The 26799-nt window shown below is 33.2% G+C and overlaps 3 protein-coding genes and 1 pseudogene across 3 annotated transcripts; all 4 read right to left on the bottom strand.

Annotated features, from left to right (window-relative positions):
* Window positions 1-1132: 1132 nt before the first annotated feature.
* LOC120123567 lies at window positions 1133-3838 on the bottom strand (annotated as a pseudogene).
* Window positions 3839-6833: 2995 nt separating this feature from the next.
* On the bottom strand, window positions 6834-7271 carry LOC120123690 (17.8 kDa class I heat shock protein-like). Its single transcript, XM_039142525.1, has one exon. The coding sequence runs from the start codon at window positions 7269-7271 to the stop codon at window positions 6834-6836; it is 438 nt and encodes a 145-aa protein (XP_038998456.1).
* An 826-nt stretch (window positions 7272-8097) lies between these two features.
* LOC120123630 (uncharacterized acetyltransferase At3g50280-like) lies at window positions 8098-9544 on the bottom strand. The gene has a single exon (XM_039142477.1). The coding sequence runs from the start codon at window positions 9435-9437 to the stop codon at window positions 8130-8132; it is 1308 nt and encodes a 435-aa protein (XP_038998408.1). The 5' UTR covers window positions 9438-9544; the 3' UTR covers window positions 8098-8129.
* A 1811-nt stretch (window positions 9545-11355) lies between these two features.
* LOC120123618 lies at window positions 11356-13913 on the bottom strand. Its single transcript, XM_039142467.1, has 3 exons — window positions 13093-13913; window positions 11683-11907; window positions 11356-11584 (listed from the first exon to the last, which is right to left on the bottom strand). The coding sequence occupies exons 1-3, from the start codon at window positions 13840-13842 to the stop codon at window positions 11555-11557; spliced, it is 1005 nt and encodes a 334-aa protein (XP_038998398.1). The 5' UTR covers window positions 13843-13913; the 3' UTR covers window positions 11356-11554.
* Between the last annotated feature and the right edge of the window lie 12886 nt (window positions 13914-26799).

The raw sequence follows: 26799 nt of genomic DNA, 5'->3' as shown, positions 1-26799 counted from the left end.
GTTCACATAATTTTCAGATTAATCCCTTAATTTAATCGATTGATCTGATCTAATTTTAATAAGGGTTAGTTATAAAATAAGTGTTCAAACTATATCGCTTTTCACGAATAGGTGCCCAAACTATTTTTTGAATCTTCCCGATGCCTAAAGTTACATTTTAGGTTCCTGGGACGTAACGACCGTTAAAAATCCCTTAAGTGACCAGTGTCACGCTTTGATAATTTTGAATTTTTTTAAAAAAAATTATTAAAAAAAATTTATATTTCTAAAATTACAAAAAAGTCTCAAACCTCTAAAAATCTCTAACCTTGACCCTAACCCTAACTTTAACCTTCTTTGCCTTACACGGCCGTCGCGAATGTCGTCCTTACAGTCTCCATTGTCAGACTTACTTGCCCATATTGTTGTGGTTGTCGTCGGAGCCATCGGGATGCTTCAATTTTGTGTTTTTTATTTAGGGTTTATCGGATTTAAATTATCGATAAGGGTGGTTTCGGGTGGCAGTTCAATCGATTGGAGGTTCATTAACGACAACGACTACGAACAGTGGTCGACGTGGGTATAGGAATTATAATAAAGGTTTTCAAAGTTTGGGATTTTTCTAAAATTTTCAAAAGTTGAGTTTTTTTAAATAAAATTATATTTTTAAGTTTTTTCTTTAAATAAAAAATTTCAAAATTACCAAACTATGACATGTGTCACTTAACGAAAAATTTAACGACATTTATGACCCAGACACCTAAAATGATAACGTTACAATTGTAACGTTAGGTATTTAAATCATTCAAAAAAAAGTTTTGACACCTATTTGTAAAAAGTCTTTTGGTTGAACACCTATTTGTGAAAAGTCTTTTAATTGGACACCTATAGTTTGGATAATTAAGTCTTTTAATAATTAAAAAAATTGTAATATGTTATATTTTCTAGTAAAATCCCGATATAAGACATTACTTTGTTAAGTATTCCAAGTTATAAAATAATTCTTCTACGACTATATAATGTCGTCTTGTTAAATAATCCAATTATTCATTATATTCCAAACTTGTGATAATATATCCTCCTCGTGAGATCCGAATAATATCATTTTTTTCTAAATATAATCATACGGATGAACCAAAAATAAAACCAGGGTTAATAATTTATAAATATGGTAAAACTTGGACAAAATTCAAAGCTCATATTCTTTTGCTAAAGTTAAGAAACTATGTAATAATTTATCCACCATGGAAGATTCATGAGAAGAGATTCTGTGGATGGTGAAAATGGCAGCTGATTCCATACTTGCAGATCCCAGATTTCTCATAGTTCCAGCACACTTTTCTATCCTGCACATTCATAACAGACGATCCGTGAGGAGGCGTCGATGTGGTTTTGCCGATATTCAAAGCGATTATCGAACCGGAATAACCGATTTCATAGCTCATAAAAGCATTTTATCTCTCTTCTGTATCAATGGAAGATGATGGGGACTTACAGGTCTCAGAGGCAGGCCTGCATTGCTAAGGATAGGCTTCGGAAGTCGACTCTCCGGGTGATGAAACTTGCAGGCAGATTTGAACTTGCAATATCCCGTTTTCATAAAGTGTAGACATTCAGGTTCGCCGGGAAGTTTGGGGTATTCGTCGACATGTATTTGCTCCTGGTGGAATCCGGAGATATTTGCAGTCTTTGTTGCTTTGTCCATCGACGGAGCTAAATACGCCTTTTCCTGCTAATTAAGGGTTGAAACAAGCAACAAAAGAGCTTCCATGAAAGAACATGTTCCCAGCCAAGCGCGCGCGGTACATGAAACATAACGGATCGGATCCTAACATTTTTACCATATATAGAAGCCTTAACTATCATATCCCATCATCCAAAGTTCCTACGGATCTAGAAAAACTCCATCGGATAAATAATTATCATATTTAACGGGAAGTTGGAAAACGAAAATCGCTTTTCGACAGAAAACTTGAAGGGGAAAAAACAAACAAACTCGGTTTACAGAAGTGAGATAAGAGCTACCTGATGTCCATTACATTCGGAATTTGCATGCATCCCTTGAGCATATGCTGAATTATGGTTCAAGTAGGTTAGATGCTCATTTGGCAACATATTCAATGCGAATGAAGCGGCGGTCGGTTCGATTGATGATGAAAAAGCATTGTGTTCACCGTTATAATTCCCCGGAGAATGGTTTCCGAAACCGGAAGGGTCCGAGCCAAAAGTGCTGGATCCTTCAGCAGCAGTGGGATCCGGATGGTTAAACCTGCAGTTTGATCCATATGCACAAGAACCGGTACGCATATAATATGGACACTCTTTCTCCAGCTGAAATGAAACCCAGAATCAGTACACATTGCGTACTGCCAAATAACGGTAGACGAATCGAGATTGTTTAATACCAAATTCGAAATTCAAAGACTGTTTAGCATATATTAATGTTCAAACCTTGCATTCAATCTGCCCTGTCTGTTCAGCGATACCATCCTTTTCCCTCTTCTCGTTTATATCGTTCAAGTGACACCCAAAAACGGAAAGAAGACGACAACAAAATCGACGGATAATCAATAAGGTAGCAACAATCTAAAACGCTAGTGAAAAATGTTTATAACAGATGTACTACCTGTACCGGCAGAGCCAAAGAGTTGACTTCTAGTGGAGCTAACACATAATCTTCATTACAGTGCTTATATCTACAAGCATTTCCATACTTGCACCCTCCGGTGGCTCGGAAATACTACACGCATCATAACATAAAGAAACTCAATGCAACGTGCACGATAGTGCCCCGGTCGATATAAAAACAGGGTAATTTACATTTAGGTCACTTAATTTAGCATCAACTTCCACATAGGTTACTTATGATCCTCAAAGTGCATTCGAGACTGACACCAAATTGTTAATAGTAGAAGTTCAGTTAACTAAACTGTGAAGTACAATGGCTAATATCACACATCAAAGATACCATTATCCTTAAATTCCTTCTTATATATGCTTAGTACTAAGTGTTCAACTTAAGTTATAAATTTTATAAATAGAAAAAGGGTAAACTGCATATTTAGTACCTAAACTATCAATTTTGGTCTGTTTTAATATCTAAACTTTCATTCTTTTTTCTCAAAACTATATCTAATGCTTAATTTTAGTACACACCATTGAAAGTCAATGTGTTCAATACCTAAACTATCAATTTTGATCTCAAATCTTAAATTGTGTAAAGGACACTAAAATGAAACAAAAATTAATCTTTTATGTTTTTCGAAAAATTAAAAGTTTAGATAATAAAACGGACCAAAATTGACTCAAAAAACAATTTCAATGTTAACCCAAAAGGCTAACCTTGCATTCAATTCGCCCTTGTTGATCAACAGCCAATCTCTGATGATTCCCCTTATCCTTCAACAACAACAAAAAGAACAAAATCAAGGTTAAAAAAAGAGGATCAATCTTTTACACAAAACAAACAAAACCCAGTAAAAAGAAGACGACTATAACCTGGAACCCTCTAAGAACCGGATGGTTAAACCTGCAGTAAGAACCATACTTGCAAGTCCCAGTTTTAAGATAAAAACTACAATCTTCAGCGTAAGGCCTTAAAGGGAGTTCATTGTTCCCCTCAATCTGCAACTCTTCTTGAAGGTTTTCACTGCCACAGTCATTGATATCTCCATCACCGTAGCCATTCCCTTCCAATATCACTTTTTTAAGGTCCTCAACAAGGCTTTCTTCTTCTTTTTCACTTCCATGGTGAAGATTGCTCAAAAGGGTTTCTTCTTTTTCCTGCTGTGTCGATGAGTATTCTTCGTAACTCCCCATCTTTTTTTTTTGGTCTTCTTTTTTCCCCCCTCAAATTTCAGGGAAGGTAACTTCTTAAACCCTAGTTAACGTGTAGATAGGGATGGCAGAAAAATCCAAACTCGACGCGGAAAACCGAAAATTGAATTAAACGGGACGGGAAAAAATTGTTTATGTTAAACGGGGACGGTAAAAAATCGTTTATGATAAACGGGGACGGGACGAGGATGGGTTTGGTAATCCCCGTCCCGATTACCCGATTACCCGGTCCGATACCCGCCCCGATATCCGACCCGATAAATATTAAAAATAATTATTATTTATTTATATATAATATTAATAAATTTAATTTAAATTAATATATATATAATATTAATAAATTTAATTTAAATTAAATATATATATATATATATATATTATATTTATATATTTAATTTAAATATATATATATATATATATATAATATTTATATATTTAATTTAAATATATATATATATACCCGACCCGATACCCATTTAAATAACCGTTTAGGCTAAACGGGGATACCCGTTTCCCCGCGGTTTTCTCCGATTACCTGATGGGGATCCCCGTTTAAATCCCCGCGATTTTTTAAGCGGGGACGGGTACGGATTTTTTAAACGGGGACGGGGACGGGGGGACCAATACCCGGCCCGAACCCGGCCCGTTGCCATCCCTACGTGTAGAGCGTATAAATTGTAAAAATCCTTGCTTTTTTTACTGTTTGCAATTAAAATAAATACAAAAAGGATAACATTTTAGATTCGGTGTAATTTAAAATATTAATTTTTTAATATTTTTTATTGAATTAAGAATATTTATAAATAAAAAATATTACAAAAAATTAACCTTTTCAACTCAATAAAAAATATCAAGAAAAATTAAAATTTTAGATTACGTCGTAAGACAGAGCCATAACTTAATTTTAACAGAGGTCAATTCTTTTTAACGACTTTAGATTTTATACATAACTTTATTTTTATCAGTTATTTGTTTCAAAAAATATAAATGATAAAACCAAATATGCATATTAGTTATATCATTTCTACGAAAATAACAAGCAGAAAATTAGAAATCAAATTAAATTAAATAATAAAAAATATTATTTTAAAAGATATTAAAGACGTAAATATCACATAATCATAATAAAACACGTCACTCCTTCAAATCTCGAAATGCATCCACGAGTGATATTGTACTAAATATACTAAAATTAAATATAAGATCAAACAACAATTAATGAATATACTATTGCTTAATTAATTACTTTTAAAAATTATCGCTCAATTGAATTTGGATCACTTTAGTAAATTTATGATAATCATAGTAAAAAGGGGTTTACTTTTGTTGTGGAGTTGATGGTTCTATCGTAATATTTTATGCCGGAATAATAATACTTTACAACTTATAATATTATGTTTAAAGAAATTGAAAATCTCTATAATTTTTAGGGTAAATTACACGTTTAATACCTAAACTATTACTTTTGCTTTGGTTTGGAACCTAAGCTTTATTTTTTAACGTTTTAATTTAGGTTTTATTTTTGATACCTCGTCGTCAAAAACTTACTGGTGAAATTAACGTATTATCATAAGATAATGTCACATAATCGTTGAAAATAAAATATCTTATCAAGAGCTTTGTTAATTTTTAAATGACGAGTACCAAATTGAAACTTAAATTGAACGTTAGACATGACCTTTAAAAAAATAAAGTTTAAGTATAAAAACATAATAAAAATAATAGTTTAGATACTAAATTTGTAATTTATCCAATTTTTATACTAACATAAAAATTAAAATTATAAATTACAACAGGAGCCGGGCCCCTCCACCCCTCATTACGTCCAACTGAAAATATTAAAAAAAATTAAATTTTCGATCACGTCTATTCTCGACCGTTACTTTACATTAAAATTAATACATCATACCTTAAAGTTTCATGGATTGCCAAATTAGAATGGAATCTAAAATTGTCATGGTGATTTTATTTTTTCCAATCTTATTTTAACTATCAATTTCAGAGAAATTATAGTATTTTTATTTTTTATCTATTCTGTTTTTATTATGAAATTATTGTTTTTTATTAATTTAATTATGTGGTATGTTAATAAAAATATAGATAAAATATATAAATTGTCCTTCAACTATAGGATATTGCATTATTAAGTCTTTCAATTATTAAAAGATATGAAATAGTCTATTGACTATAGAGTGTTGAGTTTTTCGACTATTAAAAGTTACAAAATGATCACATGAATATTCATATGTTCCAAATTCATATTTTTTTTGTTAAGAAAATTGGTGACGATATAAATTGGACGTTAACCTATTGATTACGTTTGAGATTTTAGGATAAGATTTTATCATATCACAGTCAGCAGTTTAACGTCTAACTTAGACCGTCGTTTGAGATTTTAAGATCAAATTTTATCATATCACAGTTAACAACTTAACGTCCAGCTTAGATCGTCGTTAATTCTTTAACAAAAAAGAACGAGTTTGAAACATATGAATAATCGAATATTCATTTTGTAACTTTTAATAATAAATAGTTTAATAAAATAATATTATATATTCAATGAACTGTTTTATAATTTTTAATAATCGAAAGACTAAAAAGAACATTACCTATAGACGTGAACCATTTATATATTTTTCTCTAAAAAAATTATCTTATAATCGTGGAATATTTTAATTAAATTTAAATTAAATTATTCAAGTTAATTAAATATCAACCAAACAAAAATAAAACTCAAATTCAAGTTAATTAAATTATTCAAGCTAAATATGATTTTTTTTACCAATGTTTTTGTTGGCCGTTACAGTACTTTCACAGTACTAACGTGACGATTCATGATATTAACATGATAATATATGATGATTGACAACGTGATTAATAACATGACATATAAATTAAATTGACAACTCAAACATAACAAATAAAATGATATTTCAATATCGTGGACCGTAACATTGACATCGTAAATTATTACATCAATATCGTAATGTTCAACGATAAAAATATTTGTCAAATGACTATATTAAATTTATTTTTTGAATTAGAAAATGGCATATAAAGGGAATCATTTTCTTCGCCGCCTTCTTCACTTCTTGCTTCGGCACAGTCGCAGCCAGCACCCCGTTCTCCATCGACGCCTTAACTCCGTCGGTCTTCGAGTTCTCCGGCAACTCGAAACTCCGACGGAACTTGCCTCGACAACGTTCCCTTCTATGCCACTTATCATTCTCGTCATCTTTTTCCTCTTTCCTTTCTCCATATATCTTGAGCACCCTCTCATCATCGACCTCGACGTTCTCTTCCTCTTTCTTGAGCCCCGGAAGATCCAACGTAAACACGTGGGCTTCCGGGGTTTCTTTCCAGTCCGTCGGGGTGTTCAAGACCGGACATCTGCTGACCATCGAAAGGAAAGGGTCATAGATTTCATCACCAAACAGTCGAAACATGAGAGCCATTGTTTTCTATGAAATGGACGATATAGCTATGAGAATATATATATATATATATATATATATATATATATATATATATATATAACTTTCTTGACACATCATGTATGTTCTGTTGTTAATTAGAACTCGAACATTCTTTGGAATTGCCAGTGTCTGGATCTCTTGCTTTTTCCTTGGTATTATCTGATGCAAGTTCGAGAAGTTTATGGATAAGCTAATTACGTAAGCATGCATTATTGTTCTCTGAGATGTCTGTTTCCGGCCTGGATAACCCTTCAATGTTCTCTTTAGGCCCATACATGTTGTTGTCAACGGGGCAGGTTAGGTTAGGGTTTTGGTCTGACTTGATCCGAAAATATGTAACTTTCATTGAAATCCGACCTGACCTAAAAATTTTATGTTCTCCATCCGTCCCGACCGGACCTGAAAAATACATATCCTCCACTCCATTCCGGTCCGATCCGAAATTTCGAGTATAAATCCAACTAGACCTGACCCAACCAAGTATAAAATGAGGACTTAATTAAAAATAATAATAAAACTTTTAAGAAAATTACATTATTATCCTCGGTTGGGTAAGGTAAGAGTTTTTTACCCTGCGACTGAACCCGACCCGATCTGACCTTATCCCTTAAAAAAAATCCAACCCAAACTCAAAATATTGGGGGAATCGACCCTATCGAATTGAGTAGGGTCGAAATCTGTCGAATTCAGGTTAAATTGTCATTCCTACCCATACCCTAGTTTAATTTTATCACATTGAACGTAACCAAGATCTTTATTTTCATGAAACAAAATGTAAACATTTGTATCTTACAACACGCCCTTCTTATAAAAGAACACAAATGTAAACAGCAACAGTTAATTGGTCACGGTATCCATGAATTCTTCATCACTTGCAATAGCCTCCAATGTCTCTGGGAAAAGGCACATTTCAACATCAATGCTTCCTTCTTCTGCTCCACAAAACAATGTCAGCATTCCGTCCACCTTGTTCGATGACCCACCTCGTATCGCCATCGGCTTTCCCCATCCGAAATCGTTACCGTACATATCGAATCGAGGGGAACTACTCGTGAGCAGAGCTTCGCCATGGCTCATAGTTGCCATGTTTGGGCTCGCTGGCCAATACTCTAACGAATTCTTCAAACTTTCTCCGGTCATCGTGGCAATCGTTCTATTCATTCGCCACGCCGGGTTTCCGATTCCTTGTTCCGTCAGCTCCTTCGGTTTCATAGTTAAAGATGTTCCTAAAATTGCATTCCCGAAATAGTTGTCCGGAAGCTCCGGAAACCGTTGTCTAGCACCGACTACGATACGATATTTGGTCTCTTCATTAGGGTCTAAGCTTCTGTTTCGGATAACAGATCGCCAAACATGAGACAACAGAGCTTGGAGAGACGAGACCTTGTCAGTTCCGATATCGGCGTTCGCTTTCGCTTTGAGTTTCGCAACGGTTTTCTTTGAGAAATGGAAAATCCTTTCGCGTGTAGATGGTTGAACCACATCCTCGTTGCATCGTTCGACATCGAGGCAAGTCCGGGGAATACGAATCGGGGTATCCATACCATCGGGAAACCAACGTCGGAAAACAGGGGGCTTCGATAAGTTAATCGAACCTCTAGAAATTTCGGACCACGAATTAAGGAAATGCCAGAACGACGTGCCGTCCGCCACGACATGATTCATGCTGCAACCGAGGAATATACCATCCACAAGATCAGTTACTTGTATCCCAAGTAAAGGGTTGTCGACACCCTCGTAGTTACGGATCCCGTTCAACGCGAAACACGAGTGAACAACAGACGGGACGTAACCGGTCTCGACGACGTCGGAAACGGTTACTCCATCGGCTGTAGCGTGTACAAACACAGCGCCGGCATCGTTGCAGTCTATGAAAAAGGAAACGGTGTCATCGTCTTCGTGTCGGGTCGTCGCTAGGCGACCCGCCAGCAGCGGAAAATGGACTAGGGCGTCCGAGAGAGAGGTTCTCAAGTGGTGGATCAGTGTGTCCCTGTCTTGCACAGGTGTGCCGAAAACGAATCCCTTTTGGATGTACCCTATTTGAAGGAGCCGGAGATCCCATGGATTTAGCTCGATCCTCCCACATGATTCCTTGCTGTCTGCAACATGGACCGTACTAGTCGATATCGATCGCACAGCTGCCATGTTTCTCCGGTAAAAGATGTTCGGTACGGTCAATTCGAGTCGAACCGAGCGGAAGCAATGAACCAGACAACTGATGCAATAAACCAGAAACAGAATTCAGACATACAAAGATGTTCGGTATGGTCAACCTTTACCTATGTTCTTCCCTTGATTTTTTTCACACTATTTTATGTGCAATGATTTGTGTAAAATAATAATTAAATTTGGTTGGGTTGTTGAAACACTCCAATCTAGTGGTGGACTTATTCCTTATTTGATTCCCCTCTTTACTGTTTGGGTAAATTAAGTATTTAATACCTAAACTATCAGTTTTGATTCGTTTCAGTACTTAAACTTTCAATTTTTTCAAAATCATACATAACGTTTAGTTTTCATTTCATTTTAAATCACTAGAATACGACTTCATGTACTATAAAAGTTTTATTCAAGATTTAGTTTTTTTTGCCCTCCGGTTAAAAGTCTTTGCTTTGACTAATCATGACCGACCCGAGTTGCACACCTAGCTTTAGGGTGAGTTTCCTAGCGGGAATTTTCTGCATACACAAGGACTAGAACCTGAGACATTCCTTAAGCGATATCACACCGCTTACTACTTGAATCAACTCTGTTGGTGATTTAAATTATTTTTTATTAATCTTGGATAAGTATAAATTAATATATGCTGAAAGATTTAAATTAAAGAATAACTAAAGGTGTTTTTTCTGAATAAATAAATAATTTTTTAATATAAGAGAAGTTTATAATTATAATTACAGAAAATAAATGTATACATAATTAAAACTAATTTAAATATATCTAAGAATTAAATTAGAATATATCTTAAAGGTGTTAAAAACCCAAATTAATTTATATAAACTAAAATATATTGATTATTAAGTTGTATAAATATAGTTTCTTCACTTTCTCTAATTGAATAATTGGATTTGAGATCTAACATGAGTTATTATTACCCATCTCACTGTGCTCGTACGTATATACATTGGAGATAATAACACGTCAGATCGAATCGGATATTTTTGATAAATTTATCCAATTTGAAAAAAAAATTCTACTTAATTTTAAAAATATACACTCTTTACTTGATCCGATCTAAAGAGCATATTTTTTCTATCCAAATTCGAATCAACCCAAATTTAAAGAGTATTGACCCGACCTTACATGATATAAGATAAGGACCTAATTATAGAGAGGGATATTATAGTAATTATTCATAAATTTATGTGAAAAATATACTTTCACCCAAACCCAACCTCGATCCGATCTCACTACTTTATAAAATTCGAGTATAGCCAACTCGGCCTGAACTCCACTATTTTTTGTAAAAGAATATGACATTATCTAATTGGATCTAGTCGAAATTCATCGATTTTGAGTTAAATAGATATAAGGGTAAAGTACGCAAATGATCCTCAGCTATAGAATATTATTTTATTAAATTCATCGACAATTAAAAGTTACAAAATGATCATCTGACTATAGAATATTGCTTTGCTAAGCCCCTCAACTATTAGAAGTCATAAAATGATCACCTGATTTTTTATTATGTTCCGAACTTATCATTTTTCTGTTAAAGAAAAATCGATTGTTGTTTAAGCTAGACGTTAACATGGTGACTAGATCATGATAGTTGTTTGAGATTCTAGAATCAAATTTTATCATATCATAGTCAACAAATTAACATTCAACTCAGAATATCGTCTATTTTTTAACAGAAAATTATGAATTTAGAACATAATAAATAGTCAAACGATCATTTTATAATTTTTAATGATCAAGGAACACGAAAAAGCAACATTCTATTGTCGATAATCATTTTATAACTTTTAATAAACAATAAAATCAATAAAATAATATCATATAATCAGAGATCATTTATGTATTTTACCGTGAGTATAACGGGGTTTCGAGATTTCACTTGATATATATATATATATATCATTTACCAAAGTAAAATTAGGGCAACAAAGTTGGGTGGTGGGCTCCAAATGACGACAGTGCCCTTCATATTTACAAGTATCATATATATAAAGTATACCTCACTGACATTATAGTATAATAAAGAGTATTTTTTCATCCATTCAAAATCCACCATTATTTCAAAATCCGATTTCATCTCTTCAAACTCGATCTCTCTTCACAAATCGACCCTATAAAAAAAAGATAAAAATTTGTTAGTCTCGAATAATCAAATCACATCGAATTCAAGTAGAGAGATCGAACTCTGAATTCGAACACGGTGATGTACCTTCAACCTAGGGCGCTTTTCGGCATTGAGTTTTCGGACTTCATACCGAATACGCATGCCGAAAAGCCTATTCCGCCTCTTCTCTTTGTATCTCAAAACACTCGCTTCTCTATGCCCCTTCTTCCGGTCCTCTTTTCCGTCTTCTTCTTCCTTAATCTTCGAACCGCCCGTCATTTCCGGTACCTTCCACACGTTCGAAGCACTTCCCGAACCGTCGGATAGAACCTGCCACGATCACGGATGTTCGATTTCATATTCGAGTCGAACACATATAGAAAGACACATTCACTTAAGTCTAATGACTATGTATGAACTAGGTATATTCCCAAAGGCTTGATATGCTGTATTGGGCAAAGATCATGAACAAGTTATTTTAATAAGTTTATTATTTAATGATATGGTAACTAAAAACTATATAGTATAATACATTTAATAACGACCAACCAACAAAATGGTGTTAAGGTGTGCGCACATTATTAACTATTAAATATTAAATTATTTGATAGTTACAGTTGATTTAATCGATTGATTTGAGAAAATAATTTGATTAATTGTTTATATAAAGGTGTTTGATAAAATTTAACTGATAATTGATATGAGTAAAATAATAAATAAGGGTATAATACATTTAGTTGTTAAGTACATATCTGTTTTATAATATTTTAGTCTTTATTGAGGAGAAATTATTCAGATAAAATATTTTTAACAAATAATTAAAAATTACTTAAGAAAATTAATGAGTATTTTTAAAAATTTTGAATATATTTTAAAATTTTAATATTTATAAATATTAATCTTATGAGATTAATACATATTTTTAACTTTGTATAAAATATCAATACTATACTTTTTTTTACTTTCAAATTTTGCTATATTTTCTTAACTAAAAAATATTTAAGAATCTACAACTAAAAATAATAATAATAAAATAAAGTTTCAACTTAAATATATTACGATAAATATTATTTCATTTTATTAGGTTTATGGTAAGGATATAATTATGAAAAAAATAAGGTCAAATATATTATTTAACATATTTTTTTTCAATCAGCTCTTTTAAATTACTGGATTTTTTAACGTTTTCATTTTTAACTTATTTTGTACAATAATTTTTTAAATATATTTATCAAACACTTAAAATAAAGAATTTAACTATCAGTTAACAATTTATGCTAAAATAAACTAAAAACTCTTTAAAAATTATTTGCCAAAAACTCTCTTTTAAATATTATTTTATAATTATCTTATACTATTAAAAAAATTATGTGTTTAATAATTAAACTATTAATTTTAATTTATTTTTATACATAAATTTTTAAATTTTTAAAATCATACTAGAGTAAATCCATAACCCATATTAATATAAGGAAAATAAATAAAGAAATGATTGATTAGGGGCTAAGATCTTACATTTGCATGCAAGTGAGGGACAGTTTGAGGGGACTCCCCTTCGATGTAAAGGGTACCCATATCTGACCAGGCATTCATGATCTCCTCGTAATCAAGCTTCAAAGCCAACTTCTTCGTCTTCCTCCTATTCCACCATTCACCGCGGTCACAACCACCGCTGTCTCCGCCGCTACTCACCTCTTCCATCTCCTTCTTCTCCACCACCTCAGAATAAACCACCCACCTCTCCTCACTCTCATCCCTCCTCTCCTTCCCTTTCATGGCCGTCCGTACTAGCGACAACCTCGTACGATCGTCGCAACCGCCGTTACACCCGTACGTCGTCAAAGAAGGAGACAAGGAACCCACTTCCGACGTCCCCGTCGTCGTCGTCGCCTCCTTCTGATTCTTGTAATTATCACTTCCCTCGCTGTCCAAGATACCGTTTAGCGTACAGGCGTGACCGCCGTCTTCCTCCGTCGTGCCGAAGAGCATGGAAACATTATCGTACTGTGCGTCTCTGTCTTCGACCAAATTATCGGGGTGAAGTGGGGAAAGATTGACCTGTTTGTCCGTAACCTCTTTTTTCCCGTCTTCTTCGCTATTCCCGGCGGCCACCGACATCGTAGGTGGGTTTTCTTCGAGGCGATGAAGGCTGAGGTACTTCGATCTCCTCGTTTTACTTCGGGTTTTACGAGAATGTTTCAAAGAAGAACTACGAGCTTTGGGTTTTCTTTTGCTTCGCCTTACACTGTTGTTTTTGTTGCACATATTTGTGTTTCGATGCCGAGAAAATAATGGAAGGAAAAAAAATAAGAAAGAAGGGATCTTTGAAGAAAGAAAAGACACGGGGATACTGTAATGAAGGGCAAGGGCTTTAATGTCGGAAAATTACAGTGGGGGTGGGGATCAGCTGATTGGGGTGGCACTTTATTTACACGTGGAAGAAGATGATTGGGTGGAGAAGTAGATTGTGCTGTTATCTGGATTTCGTCTCTCTAGATAGGGTTGGGGTACTTTGGGGGTATAACAATTGGTCCAAGACTTGGAAATCTTTGATTTTTGCTTAATGGATAATTTTATTAGATTATATTTGTAGGGTTAAATAAACTTTTATATCAAAAAAATTAATTTTTTTAATAGAGATTGGGTGGAGAAGTAGATTGTGTTGTTATCTCGATTTCGTTGGATTTTTTTCGAGTTGAAGGACCATATTAATCCAGCAAGATAAGATGAGGACCTACTATACATTTTTACCATCATTTGATTATATATTGATGGTTAAATCTTAATAATTTTTAAGATATTATCATCACGAGGCACACTGTGATCTTATAAGATGAAATTTGTATACTTTAAGAGTTAATTGCATTATATATCCTTGGACTATGATCTTCATTTTGAATTGTTCACTAAACATTTGAATATTTCAATTTCATCCCTAAATTATGACTCTCATTCTATATTAGTTCGTAAACTTTTGAACATTCTAATTTTATAACTTTTGAACATTCTAAATTTATCACTAAATTATCACCCTCTTTCTAAATTAGTCCTTAAACTTTTGAATATTCCAATTTTGTCCCCAGATGCATCCAAATATGGAATCAATTTCAAGCATAATTTGACCTAAATTTTGTTTTTTCAAACATATAATAATATAACTTGGTCTAACAAATTTATTAACGATGAATGTGATTAGTGTATACGTATAGTTTGGGATAAAATTGAAATAATCAAAAGTTTGAGGACTAATTTAGAATGATAATCATAGTTTAGGGATGGAATGGAAACATTTAAAAGTTTAGGGACTAATTTAAATTGAGAGTCATACTTTGAGGATATGTGGTACAATTAACTTTATTTTAAAATAAAATTCTAAAGAAAGCTATTAAAAATCTATAATGATTTTAAAAACTCTATAAAAATATTTTTTTTAAATAACAATTTTTTTGAAAATGTCACTTTACAGCATTGTGATATAACATATGATGTCAATTAGTCCCAAAAAAACTATTAAATTTAATAATCAACTTTAGTCAAAGAAATGAATGGATGAAATCTCAAAATATATGAGCTTAATTGAGTGAAAAAGTAGAGAATTAATTTTTAGAAAGTTTTAAAAGTTTGAGGACTTCATACATATTTAAACTATTAATGTATTTCATTTATTAATTAACTAATTCATATCAAATATCGAAAAAAATCATCACCTCACATCAGTGGTTAAAGAAATCAACTGGTCGCACTAGATCCCTTAAGCAAGGTCAGGGGTCCGAATCCTGGCGTAAATGGAGCAAACTGGGTTGGGAGGGTCGCTCTCGCCTCTGTAATACCCGATCTGAATTAGTCGGTCAATATATCGGATACCAGTGATTAATTTAAAAAAATCATTGTTGTTCCTAGAGGTTATGGGTTCGAGTACCAACGATTGTAGCAAAATGATTGAGAGTTCATTGTCAAATGGTTGAGAGTATTAAAAACAAACATAACTCTGCTAGAACTTGAGATCTCTAAGAAGAAAAATTGTTGAAAATTACACATGATTTTAATAATACATTGATAATTATAATTAATTTTTATTTAATTTTTTTAAATCTCAATAGAAAATTTTGATAAAACAATATTAATAATGGATGACGAATTAATTAATTCCTATTCCTTATTTCCTTGAATATTATTAAATATTCGTATTTTCCTAATTTATTTATTCTACTTATTATTTAGCTAAATAAGCATAAATGAAATTGATGGAAAAAGGGGTTAGTGTCAACTTCAAAAGTCAAAATCAAAAACCCAAAAAGTTTTATCCTTAGATGAGTCTATGGTAGTGAAACAAAAATCAAGTTCCAAAGGCTTTATCTTTTTCTTTTTCCCCCTCTTCATTTTTAAAATTTATAAAATAGTCATCCAACTATTCATTATATTTTAAAAACATCATTTTTTTATTAAAAATTGGTAATTGTCTAAGCTGAACGTTAACATTATGACGGAGATATGATAAAATTTGATCCTCAAACAACTATCATATCTCAGTCATAATGTTAACGTCCAGCTTAGACAATTGCCAATTTTTAATAGAAAATGACGAGTTTAAAACATAATGAAAGTCGAATGACCATTTTGTAACTTTTAATAGTCGAAGAAGTTAACAAAGCAACTATCAACTATCATTATGTTTTAAACTCGTTTTTTTATTAAAAATTGATGGTATTTTGAGTTGAACTTTAACATGTTGACTTTGATATGATAAAATTTGATCACATAATCTCAAACAACTATCATATCTCAGTCATAATGTTAATGTCCAACTTAGACAATAGCGAATTTTTAATAGAAAATGACGAGTTTAGAACATAATGAAAGTCGAATGATCATTTTGTAACTTTTAATAGTAAAAGGAGTTAACAAAGCAACATTATATAGTCAATGGATCATTTTATAACTTTTAATGGTTGAGAGATTTAATGAATTAGTACTGTATAATTAGGGGACCATTTGTGTACTTTACCCTTAAATTTTTTTTGTAAACAAAAGTGTGATCTTTTAAAATAGTTTAATAAGTGCTTAATCATTTTGAAGATTCTACTTTTTTTTAATATTATTTCTTTATTTAAATATATTAAAAAAAATTAGATAACATATTTGATTTATTTGAACTTGACTTGAATATCATATCATCTATTTATCATCGAGTCATGTTTAAAAAGGATCCATCTAACTCAAAACTTGAACTGAATTTTGAGATAAATTACACACTTGACCCGACACGCACATATTTTATTTTATTCGATAAAATAAGGATCTAATTGAAAAAAATAAATAAAGAGATAGATATTATTACAACTATCTATAAAACATATAAGGCACACTAATATTAGGGTAAACTACTTATTTAGTATTTAAACTATCAGTTTTGCTTTGTTTTAGTACCCAAACTTTTATTTTTTTTCAAAATCATACCTAACGTTTAGTTTTTATTTCAATTTAGAACCCTTCATTAAAAACATAATGTGTTTAGTACATAAACTATCAATTTTGATCCGTTTTAGTATTTAAGTTTTAACTTTTTTTAAAAATTTACATCAAATTTTGAATAGGGGCACTAAAATGAAACAAAAATTAAAGTTTTTAACGGTGGGGGTATTAAAATGAAACAAAAACTGAATTTTAAGTATGATTTTGAAAGAAATTAAAAGTTGAGGTACTAAAATGGACCAAAACTGATTGTTTAGTTATTAAACACATAATTTACCTATTATATTATTATCTTGGATCATGTCGAGATTTTTGCCCCAAGCATGAATTCGGATACAATCTAACTTTATTCTAAAAAAGCTTAATTTGATTCGACTCGAATCTAAATTTTTAAAATAATAAAAAAAAAAACTCAATTCTATACAATCAACTGAAAGTCTGCAAACCTGTCAAGTCTATATGTCGTGTCCATGGACGGACGAATAATTTCATTTATGAGGAGTGAGTTTGCAAAAACTTGAGAGCGATATAAACTTATATAATTTTAAGAGACAAAAATAGATTTTCAATAAAGATATAAAATATATAAAAATTTAAAATTTTTAAGACAATCTCCACTGACTCTACCTCGATGCCCATGTCTAACCCTAGCATAAAGGCATGTAGGGGTGAGTGCATAGATGGGGTCCCAATAAGGCTTTTCTATCAACATTTTTTTGGCCACATGCAGGTTCAACACTTGTACAAACCTCCAAATTGGACTTTGTCAACCCTCGATTCTTTTGGTTCTGTATTTGATATAATGTTTTAAATTATTAAATCTTGAAATCCAAGAATAATATATATATATATATAATGGTTTAACGGTACAATGATATAATTGAAATAAAAATCAAAGTTTAATATTATAATTGACAAAATTAAAAGTTCAGTGATGAAAACGATACAACGCCAAAAATTAGGTGATATCTGTTATAATTCACCCTTGATTATATAACATTATTAATAGTATATTAGGTGATTCATGTGTTTCCTGGCCTACAACTAAATAATGAATATGAGGACAAGTACCAATTTTCATTAGGTGAAACTGTATAAAAGGCATGCTTTTTTTGGGTAAATTATGTGTTTAGTATATAAATTATCAGTTTTAATATGCTCTAATATATATACATATATATTATTCTTTCATATTATAATGTTATGTAATATATTAAACATAATATAAAATTATGAAATATATTCATAATATTATATTTTTTAAAAAGTGTTTTGAGGGTGTCGCGCCGTCTTTCGATTGGGCCCCGGAATTAGGCTTCGACTTAGGAAAATGATATGGAGTCGCCACCGATCATTTATTTTAAACCAAATGGGTTGATCGGATACCCTATTTCTTACCTGATCTGCGTCTTTTCAAATATGTGTCGGATTCGGGAATCGGTTACAGACAATGAAGGGTTAGCACCCTTGAACTGCCCTTTCGGTACTATATAATTTCCAGTTGTCTTACATTAAGAAAATTACAGGTTTAATTAGAAAATATAACAATTGATCCGAATTATTTACCTTTGATTAACTTAAAAGTGTACCCTTAAGAAACCAAGAAATATGTTAGATAAAAAATAATGAAAAAAACTAGAGACAATTAAATAAAAACAAATGAAATGCATGACATAATATGAAGAAAAAAATAAAAAAAAAATGAAAAAGATAAAGTAAAGGTAAAGGTAAATAAAAGTAAAGAAAATAATGATAAAGAAAATAAACGTGATAAAAATAAAGGTAAAATATAGAAAATAAATAAAGGGAAAAAGTAATAAAATAAAATAATAAAATAAAGATGAAAAAATATGTAAAATATATAATAATAGTAAAAAATCAAAAATAAAGAAATATAAAAAGTAGAAAAAATATAATTATAATTTTATATATATATATATATAATATAAAATAAATAAGTTAAGAAAGAAAAATATATGAATATATAATATAATGTAATATAAAAATAAGAAAATAAATAAATAAATAAAATTGCGTAGGGATTAAATCGAAAGAACCACAAATTGGAGTTCAAATTGCAAAGAAATATTAAGATATAAACTCAGTTAAGGGGTTAAGATAACACTTTAAAAACGACGAGGGACCAAAATGGTATTTTACCCTATTTTATTAAAAAACACACGGGTCTAGCTACTGATGGGTCTGGTCGGAGGGTTGGATCGGGTTCAGTATAAAGCCTAAAAGCCACTAAAACTTCTCATAATTTTCATTTGGTTTAAAACGGATCAAAACAAAATCCTCTAAATCCTCTGTATGTTCTTCGCGTGTTCTTGAGGGATGAAGAACACGGTCGTGGTTACCAGAAATCGACCACCGCGCCCCCTCGCTGACCGCCGTTCATCGGCGACGAAAACCTCTTTTTTTTTCTTTTTTAAATGCTTTTCGAATTTCCTTTTCAAAAATCAAAACCGTTTTCCAAAAATCATCACGGAAAAGTGTAGATTTAGGAAGAAAGATCTTCGAAAAAAAGAATGGCCTCACTTTGTTCCTCGACCGAAAAACCCTTCTTTTTGTGGGTTGAATAAAAAATAACACGGAAGGAACGACATGCAATCCACCAAAACGAAGAAAGGTATGAACTTTACCTTTTGTTCTTCACAAACACTCAAAAAAAAATCGGTTTTGCCTTGATATTGCTCGTAGTTTTGCTCAAAGTTTTTGCTTTTATTTTGTATTTTCGAATGTTACAAGTGCTTCTGATTCTCGGCTATTTTGGGTGTGTAATCTGTGCAAATCGTGTAAACTCTCCTCCCTTAATCGTGTGTTGCTAACATTAATTTATAGTACAAAAAAACCTATATTTTCATACTCCTAAATGTACTAGAAATCTATTGCTTGTTGGTTGCTTTGGAGTTTTGCTAACACACATTTGTTGTGCTTGTTGAACATGCGAGAAATGGCCGTGAAAAGAGGCGGTGGTTGCATGGGGCGAGAGACTCGGTTGAGGGCATATTGACCATACGGCGCTGGTTGGGATCACGAGGCATGCTAGGGTTTTTGGAAACCCTTTTGTTCGGGAACTATTCCATACGGGCTTGTTGGGCCAATGTATATTCTGTTGGGCCACGTTGTAATGTAATTTTAGGTCTGATGCAGAAATAAAACAAATGTAAAATGTGTTAGTTTAATAAAATAATAATAATATTTATACAATATATATATATATATACATAATATATATATATAATATATAAATATATGTTTATTTTGGTCATAAAAAGTGTGTCTACAGCTGCCCCTCTTTGCCCATAGTCGGGTAACGGGTATAGGGCAAAAATTAAAAGACACACTTTTCGTCTAACATGAATATATCAAACACCATCCATATAGGGGTCAATTCCCATCGAATATCTTCTGTTGTAGAGTTGAAATCCGATGTTGAGACTGATTTGTCTATTTGAATTAAATCCTGAAATGACTCTCTCGTCGTGAGGTGAGTTGTGAATGGCTCCTAAGTTGTGAAGTCGGGTCCATCTTGAAATGAAATTGAAGCCGCAATTCAGAATTTGAATCAGAATGTGACTTCTTATTGCCAAATTGTAGTCCACTTTGGTATTCTTCCCAATTTAAAGACCTTGGCTAAAAATTTGACTGGAAAGTAATTCTTTGACTTCACCAGGTGGTTGATAGACACTCAAGCTGAATGAGATCGAACTTGAAAGGTCTTCCTTGACAGATAGCTTTTATCGACTTAAGTTATGCTATGAATGATGTGCCTTTGAGCTGAGCGTAACTGAACTCGAAGGTTTGGTGTTTCAAGAGGAACATTTTCAAAGGTTTTTTTTTTGTGTTTCAAGAGAAACAATTTTAAAGGCTTTTGTGTTTCAAGAGAAACTGTCTCAAGGTTTTTTGTTTTAAGGGAAATAAATTCAAAGATTTTGTTTCAAGGGAAACTGTCTCAAGAGAGACAAAATTTTTAAGAGAAAATGTCTCAAGAGAGACAAAAATTGTTTTAAAAAAAATTGTCTTAATGGAGATGAAATTTGTTTCAAGGAAAACATATTCAAAGATTTTGTTTCAAGAGAAACTGTCTCAAGAGAGACAAAATTTGTTTTAAGAGAAAATGTCTCAAGAGAGACAAAATTTGTTTTAAAAGAAACTGTCTCAAGGGAGACGAAATTTGTTTTAAGGAAAATAGATTCAAAGATTTTGTTTTAAGGGAAACTGTCTCAAGAGAGACAAAATTTGTTTTAAGAGAAAATGTCTCAAGAGAGACAAAAATTTTTTAATAGAAAATGTCTCAAGAGAGATAAAATTTGTTTTAAAAGAAACTGTCTCAAGGGAGACGAAATTTGTTTCAAGGAAAACAGATTCAAATATTTTTGTTTCAAGGGAAACTATCTCAAGAGAGACAAAATTTGTATTAAGAGAAAATGTCTCAAGAGAGACAATTTTTTTAAGAGAAATCGTCTCAAGAGAGACAAAACTTTGTTTTGAGTAAATTAGTCTTGAGCGAGACAACCCCTTTGTTTCGAGAGAAACAATCTCAAAGGTGATCGATAATCTTCTTGTTCATGCATGTTAAAGAAATCCTTTCAGAAGCTTTAATTGTTGACTTAAGGAAGTCAAATATGTGGATAACATGTTTGTTGTGACACTAAATCACTTAATCGGGCACGATATCCTTTTTTGTGAAGTTGAAATCGTGGATGGCTCATCCGCTATGAAATTGAGCTTTTAATTGGATGTCCTTCATTGTGAAGTTACGATCCACACTTGTAAATTGCACTTCTTTTGAGTTCAATATCTTTCGCTGTGAAGTTGAAATTGACTCTAGCATGAATCTGCAAAAATTATGCACATATGCGATGCTATGGATGCGATGCTCTTATGTATGCCTAAAATGTATATGAAAAACATGTTATTTTAGGGTTTGGATGGAAATCTCAATCCCTGGTTGTCATGCTTAAATCCGATGTTCAGAATGTTAATCCGTAAAGGGAATAATTGCGTGAGCAGTCTTCATTCTCTTAGTTTGTCTTCATTTTCACCGGGGTGTACTCTCGTAAACCTCAACCTAAGACAATTATCAAATTTTGCCCCAAAAATGGCTTCCTTTGCCCCAACTTCAATCTTGAGCTTCAGAGGGATATCTGTTGAATTCCAAGACATGCTTCCAGAGAACTTATCTTGTTTGAAAATGCTTTTCTTCCTTTGACTTTTCAAAATTTTGAAAAATATGACAAAGAGTTTTGAAAAATATTGCCTCCTTCTAGGTTTCACAATTGAAGCAAATCATAAAACCGGAGTTCATTGGATATCAAAAGAATCAAATGCTCTTTTAATCTTTGATAGCTGGAAACCTTTGACAAATATCAAGATTGAAAAGTTGGTTTAGAGATGGGTTATTAAGGTTTGTTTCATCGATTCGATCATCGTGAAGATCATGGCATACCCTTTTTCTTGATTTGACATTTTGATCGGAGGCGAACAAAATGACACAACTAGCATAATCAACGGCTAGACCTTTCAGAATACTTCTGTTTCAGTTCTCTGAAATCTTCTATTTGTTCAAGCTTTGTAAGCTCCTCTAACAAAGGTGGTGCAGAAATATCGGTCTAAAAATGAGATTCTTGAGTGCTCGTATGTATTTGACTATAACATGTGTTCTTTAACTCCCTTAGTCCATTTCTATCGAAACTCCTTATTTAAATAAATTTAATTCGCCATTGTCTGGCTAGCTGAATCCATAAAGCCGAGGCGTTTAACCAATCGCTCTAGAGGAACAGCTCAATATGTAAATACCTTTATCAGGTTAGCTGAATCTTATCCATAAAGCCAGAGCGTTTAACCAATTGCCTTAGAGGGACATCTCAAGCTTTATTGTATAGTATAATCACCTTTATCAGGCTAGCTGAATATTATCCATAAAGTCGGGGTGTTTAACCAATTGCTCTAGAGGGATAACTCAAGCTTTATTGTATATATATAATATTATAATCTGGGTATACGGATCCAATTTCTTAAGTTTGTTAAGAAGAACCTGTTATAGTCTATGTGTTTTTGAAAGTCAGAAAATCTCATCGTTAGAGTTCAATTCCCAAGCAACTGACCTAAACTAGATTCACCTACTTGACCATTCCATTTAAGAAGATCATGATCATCATTGAACGTCATTGACAGAAGTAGAAACCAATTAGCTTTGCAATTTCAGGTACTAGATGCCCCATTTTATCCGTTCCTTGATGGACTCTTCATGAGAATAGAAAACTAGCTCGGTCCCCGTAAGAGAAGGGCATGTAGTTTGGTGTATCTTTTAAATTAGGATCAAGGGTTCCTTGTTTTGTGGGGTTCAATCTTGTCATTTGTCAAAGATTTACAACCTCAATTATTAAAAAGCTTTTAATTAAGGTGATATTCAAGGAATTCAAGATTAAAATTTGTTCATTTCCTCAAAAGGAAGTACTTTATTTAAAATGTTTGAACGATAAATGACTTTTAAACATAAGAAGCACAAAAGAAAAACAATTTCAAACAAGATGATATACTGGATAATGCAATAAAATTCCAGATAGATGCCCCATCTGACTCTTGATCAGAATGCCTCATTACATATCGAAAGTAAATGCCCTTGAATCGATCAGATCTTGGACCTTACGTTTCAATGCCCCACATTTCTCAGTGGTGTGCCCTGAGCTCCTGATATGATAACTGCATATGGCGTTAATATCATGACCTTCAAGATATGATGTCTCTCTAGGTTTGGATTGAACCAGAGTCACAAGATTCTTCTCAACTAGCGTTGGGAGCAACTCCTCATATATCATTAGGATTGGACTGATGCGAGTCTTTTTATGGAATACATTATGATGTCTAATCCCCAGATTAGTCAGGTAAGGTCCCCTTTCGTTCCTTGGTTCTCTTTGAGTTCGTTTAGAAGTACCGGATGGTATAGCTGCAGTGGTTGAGATCGTAAAACCTTTGTTAGTGTTGTAGGTGTTGACATTGTTGATCTCTCGCTCTTTGTTCTTCATGGGAGACTTCTCACTAGAGTCTCCTTCCTCAATTTTTCCTTGTTTTATAGCTAGTTCGATCATCTCACCAGCCATAACTAGGTCTGAGAAACTCCCCGATGTGATTGCTACCAGGTGCCCAAAGTAAGGTGTCTTCAGGGTTTGTACAAACAAATTCATGGTTTCTTTTTCATCCAAAGGTGGATGAACTTGCACAGCAAAATCCCTCCATCGTTGTGCGTATTGTCGAAAACTTTCATTGTGTTTTTTCTCCAGGCTTTGTAGCATAACCCGGTCTGGTCTCATATCGTTAATATGCTTGTATTTCTCTAAGAAAGAATTGGCTAAGTCTTTCCATGTCTTAATATGAGTTCGGCTGAGCTGGTTGTACCACCGGATAGCTGAACCAGACATGCTCTCCTAGAAGCAGTAGATCAAGAGTTGGTCGTTTCCCCCATATCATGTCATCTTCCGACAAAACATAGTGATATGAGCGGAAGTGCAACTGTTCCCGTCGAACTTCTCGAACTCTGAGACCTTAAACTTTAGTGGAAGCACCAAATCTGTAACTAGGCTAAACTCCATTGCGTCTACTCCATAATAATCATGGTCTCTTTGGACCATCTTCATCTGATTTTCCAACATTCTGATATTCTCTTCCATATTTTTCGCTTTGTCCTCTTTATTGAAATCCGGGATATTGTAATCATCCGGATGGTTGTCAGGACAGGTTGTGGAAGTTTGTACATTCGCAGCAGATTATGCTTTTTCTTTTGTAGAAGAAGAGTTTTCTTGTGGTCCAGGTAAGATCCCGGGTGAAATAACCACCTGTGGGATTGGTGATATGGTTACCCCCTCAGACGCACCTACTATGGGTGTACTTGCTTATTGTTGTAAACTAGAAAACTTAGCCACGATTTGGTTGACTAAGGACTCCTAGCTTCTCGCGATGGAATCCAGGGTACTCTTACTGTTCTGAGCCATTTTATCTTCCAGCTCTTTCTATAATTTTGCCATATTCTCTTCGATTTGAATGATTTTGGCCTCCATTCACCTATTTTTTAAGCGAGTGTTATGCGGATGGGGTGTGTCCAACGCTTGAGGTGGTGTATCCAATATTTATTCCTTTATCGAAGTACTCTTTAGTTAGTTAATGTGAATGCAAAGAAAACAAAATGCAAAATATGTCTAAATGCATGATGCATGAAATGTCCGAGGCATTGATCCAAAAAAAAATGTGCCTATTATTATGAATAAACCTTATTGGGGACAAAAGTGTTTTATCTTTTAAGAGACAAAAAATATAATGACAGCTTCTGACATGTTGATTAGTCTTCTGCCTTCGTCTGTAACCAGTTGAATAACCTGTTGAACCGCTCCGGCTTCTCTGGATGAACCGTGCAAGTGTTGAGTTTCTTTTTGTACTGGTCCATGAAGTCTCGAATGACTGTGTCTCTGGCATTTATCTTTTGTTGAGCTTGTTCCTAACGAATACGTCATTGGAGCCCTATGTAAAGTTCATTTGTCTGTGTCAGCAATAGTCTCTAATTTCAACTATCGTTTTGCCATTGTTGTCTTTAAAGGGACTCCCAAGACCAGTAACCTTTATCTTGCCCCTGCAACCTCTGCCAGCCAGTTCTTCCAAGATAGACTTTCATTGTGCTTTATGTAAACCCGATTCACTCTGAGTCCTTTATAACGTAATAGAGTGATATGTTCTTCAATTGTAGGAGCCACGTCTTCGGGATTGAATGTGACACATAGTCGCCTTGTAGACTATCCTCTGTATTTTTATCTATTGTATTACAACCCCTTTGTCCATTAATGCAGATTATTCATGTTTAACAAACACATTTTTGGTAGATCAACACCTCTTTCGAATGATGTGAATGATAAAAAAAACAATCATGAAAGCAAAAGAGTTAGTAAAATAAAAATAAATAAATAAATCAAAAAAATGACGGAAGGAAAAAAAACACAAAAAAACATGGTTAGGGTAAAAATATCATATGTTTTGGAATGTGGTTTCGGGGTAGGCTCTAATTCTCCATGGTCTCTCAGTTTAGGTTCTAAAAAACAATACCTGAGTTCTCCTTGTTGGTGCCCCCTTGGGCTTGCCAGACCCTTAGTCTTAAACCCATAGCAGGCTTGTGTGGACTAAGTTAAACTCGAGAGGACACATTCCCTTATACCCGCACGGTGAATAAATTCACACGAAGACATAAGGTATATGAATCCCGAAGGCTACTTGCTAAGCCCACATGGTGAATAAATTCACACGAAGATGTCACTTTTACCCCCACTTAAAATAGGGTTCAGAGCTCGAGTATAGATCCTTAGAGGAAAAAACGAGTTTGGAAGGCTGAAACCATTAGAAAACGGTTAGTACAACTATTTACTCGAAAATATAATCAAAGATAAGCAATAAAGATCAAAATGTTACCTTAAAATTCAAACTCACCCTTTTCATTGAAAAGACAACTGGAAATTACCTTAGCCTGACTCACTTACTTGCGTCCCCAGTGGAGTCGCCAAGCTGTCGCGACCGTCTTTCGGCTGGGCCCCGGAATTGGGCTTCGACTTAGGAAAATGATATGGAGTCGCCACCGATCATTTATTTTAAAACAAATGGGTTGATCAGATACCCTATTTCTTACCTGATCTGTGTCTTTCCAAAGATGTGTCGGATTCGGGAATCAATTACAGTCAAGGAAGGGTTAGCACCCTTGAACTGCCA

This window comes from Hibiscus syriacus, unplaced genomic scaffold (genome assembly GCF_006381635.1).
Source record: "Hibiscus syriacus cultivar Baekdansim isolate YM2019G1 unplaced genomic scaffold, ASM638163v2 tig00110402_pilon, whole genome shotgun sequence".
NCBI classification, from domain to species: domain Eukaryota; kingdom Viridiplantae; phylum Streptophyta; class Magnoliopsida; order Malvales; family Malvaceae; genus Hibiscus; species Hibiscus syriacus.
Note: the sequence above shows the minus strand (reverse complement) of the source record. Positions and strands in the feature narration are given on the sequence as shown.

Coding starts and splice junctions, on each gene's coding strand:
- LOC120123690 (XM_039142525.1), bottom strand. CDS start 7,271: ATGGCTCTCATGTTTCGACTGTTTGGTGATGAAATCTATGACCCTTTC.
- LOC120123630 (XM_039142477.1), bottom strand. CDS start 9,437: ATGGCAGCTGTGCGATCGATATCGACTAGTACGGTCCATGTTGCAGAC.
- LOC120123618 (XM_039142467.1), bottom strand. CDS start 13,842: ATGTGCAACAAAAACAACAGTGTAAGGCGAAGCAAAAGAAAACCCAAA. Junction 11,908..13,092: donor TCCCTCACTTGCATGCAAAT/GTAAGATCTTAG, acceptor TGATCGTGGCAG/GTTCTATCCGACGGTTCGGG. Junction 11,585..11,682: donor AAAAGCGCCCTAGGTTGAAG/GTACATCACCGT, acceptor TTTTTTTTATAG/GGTCGATTTGTGAAGAGAGA.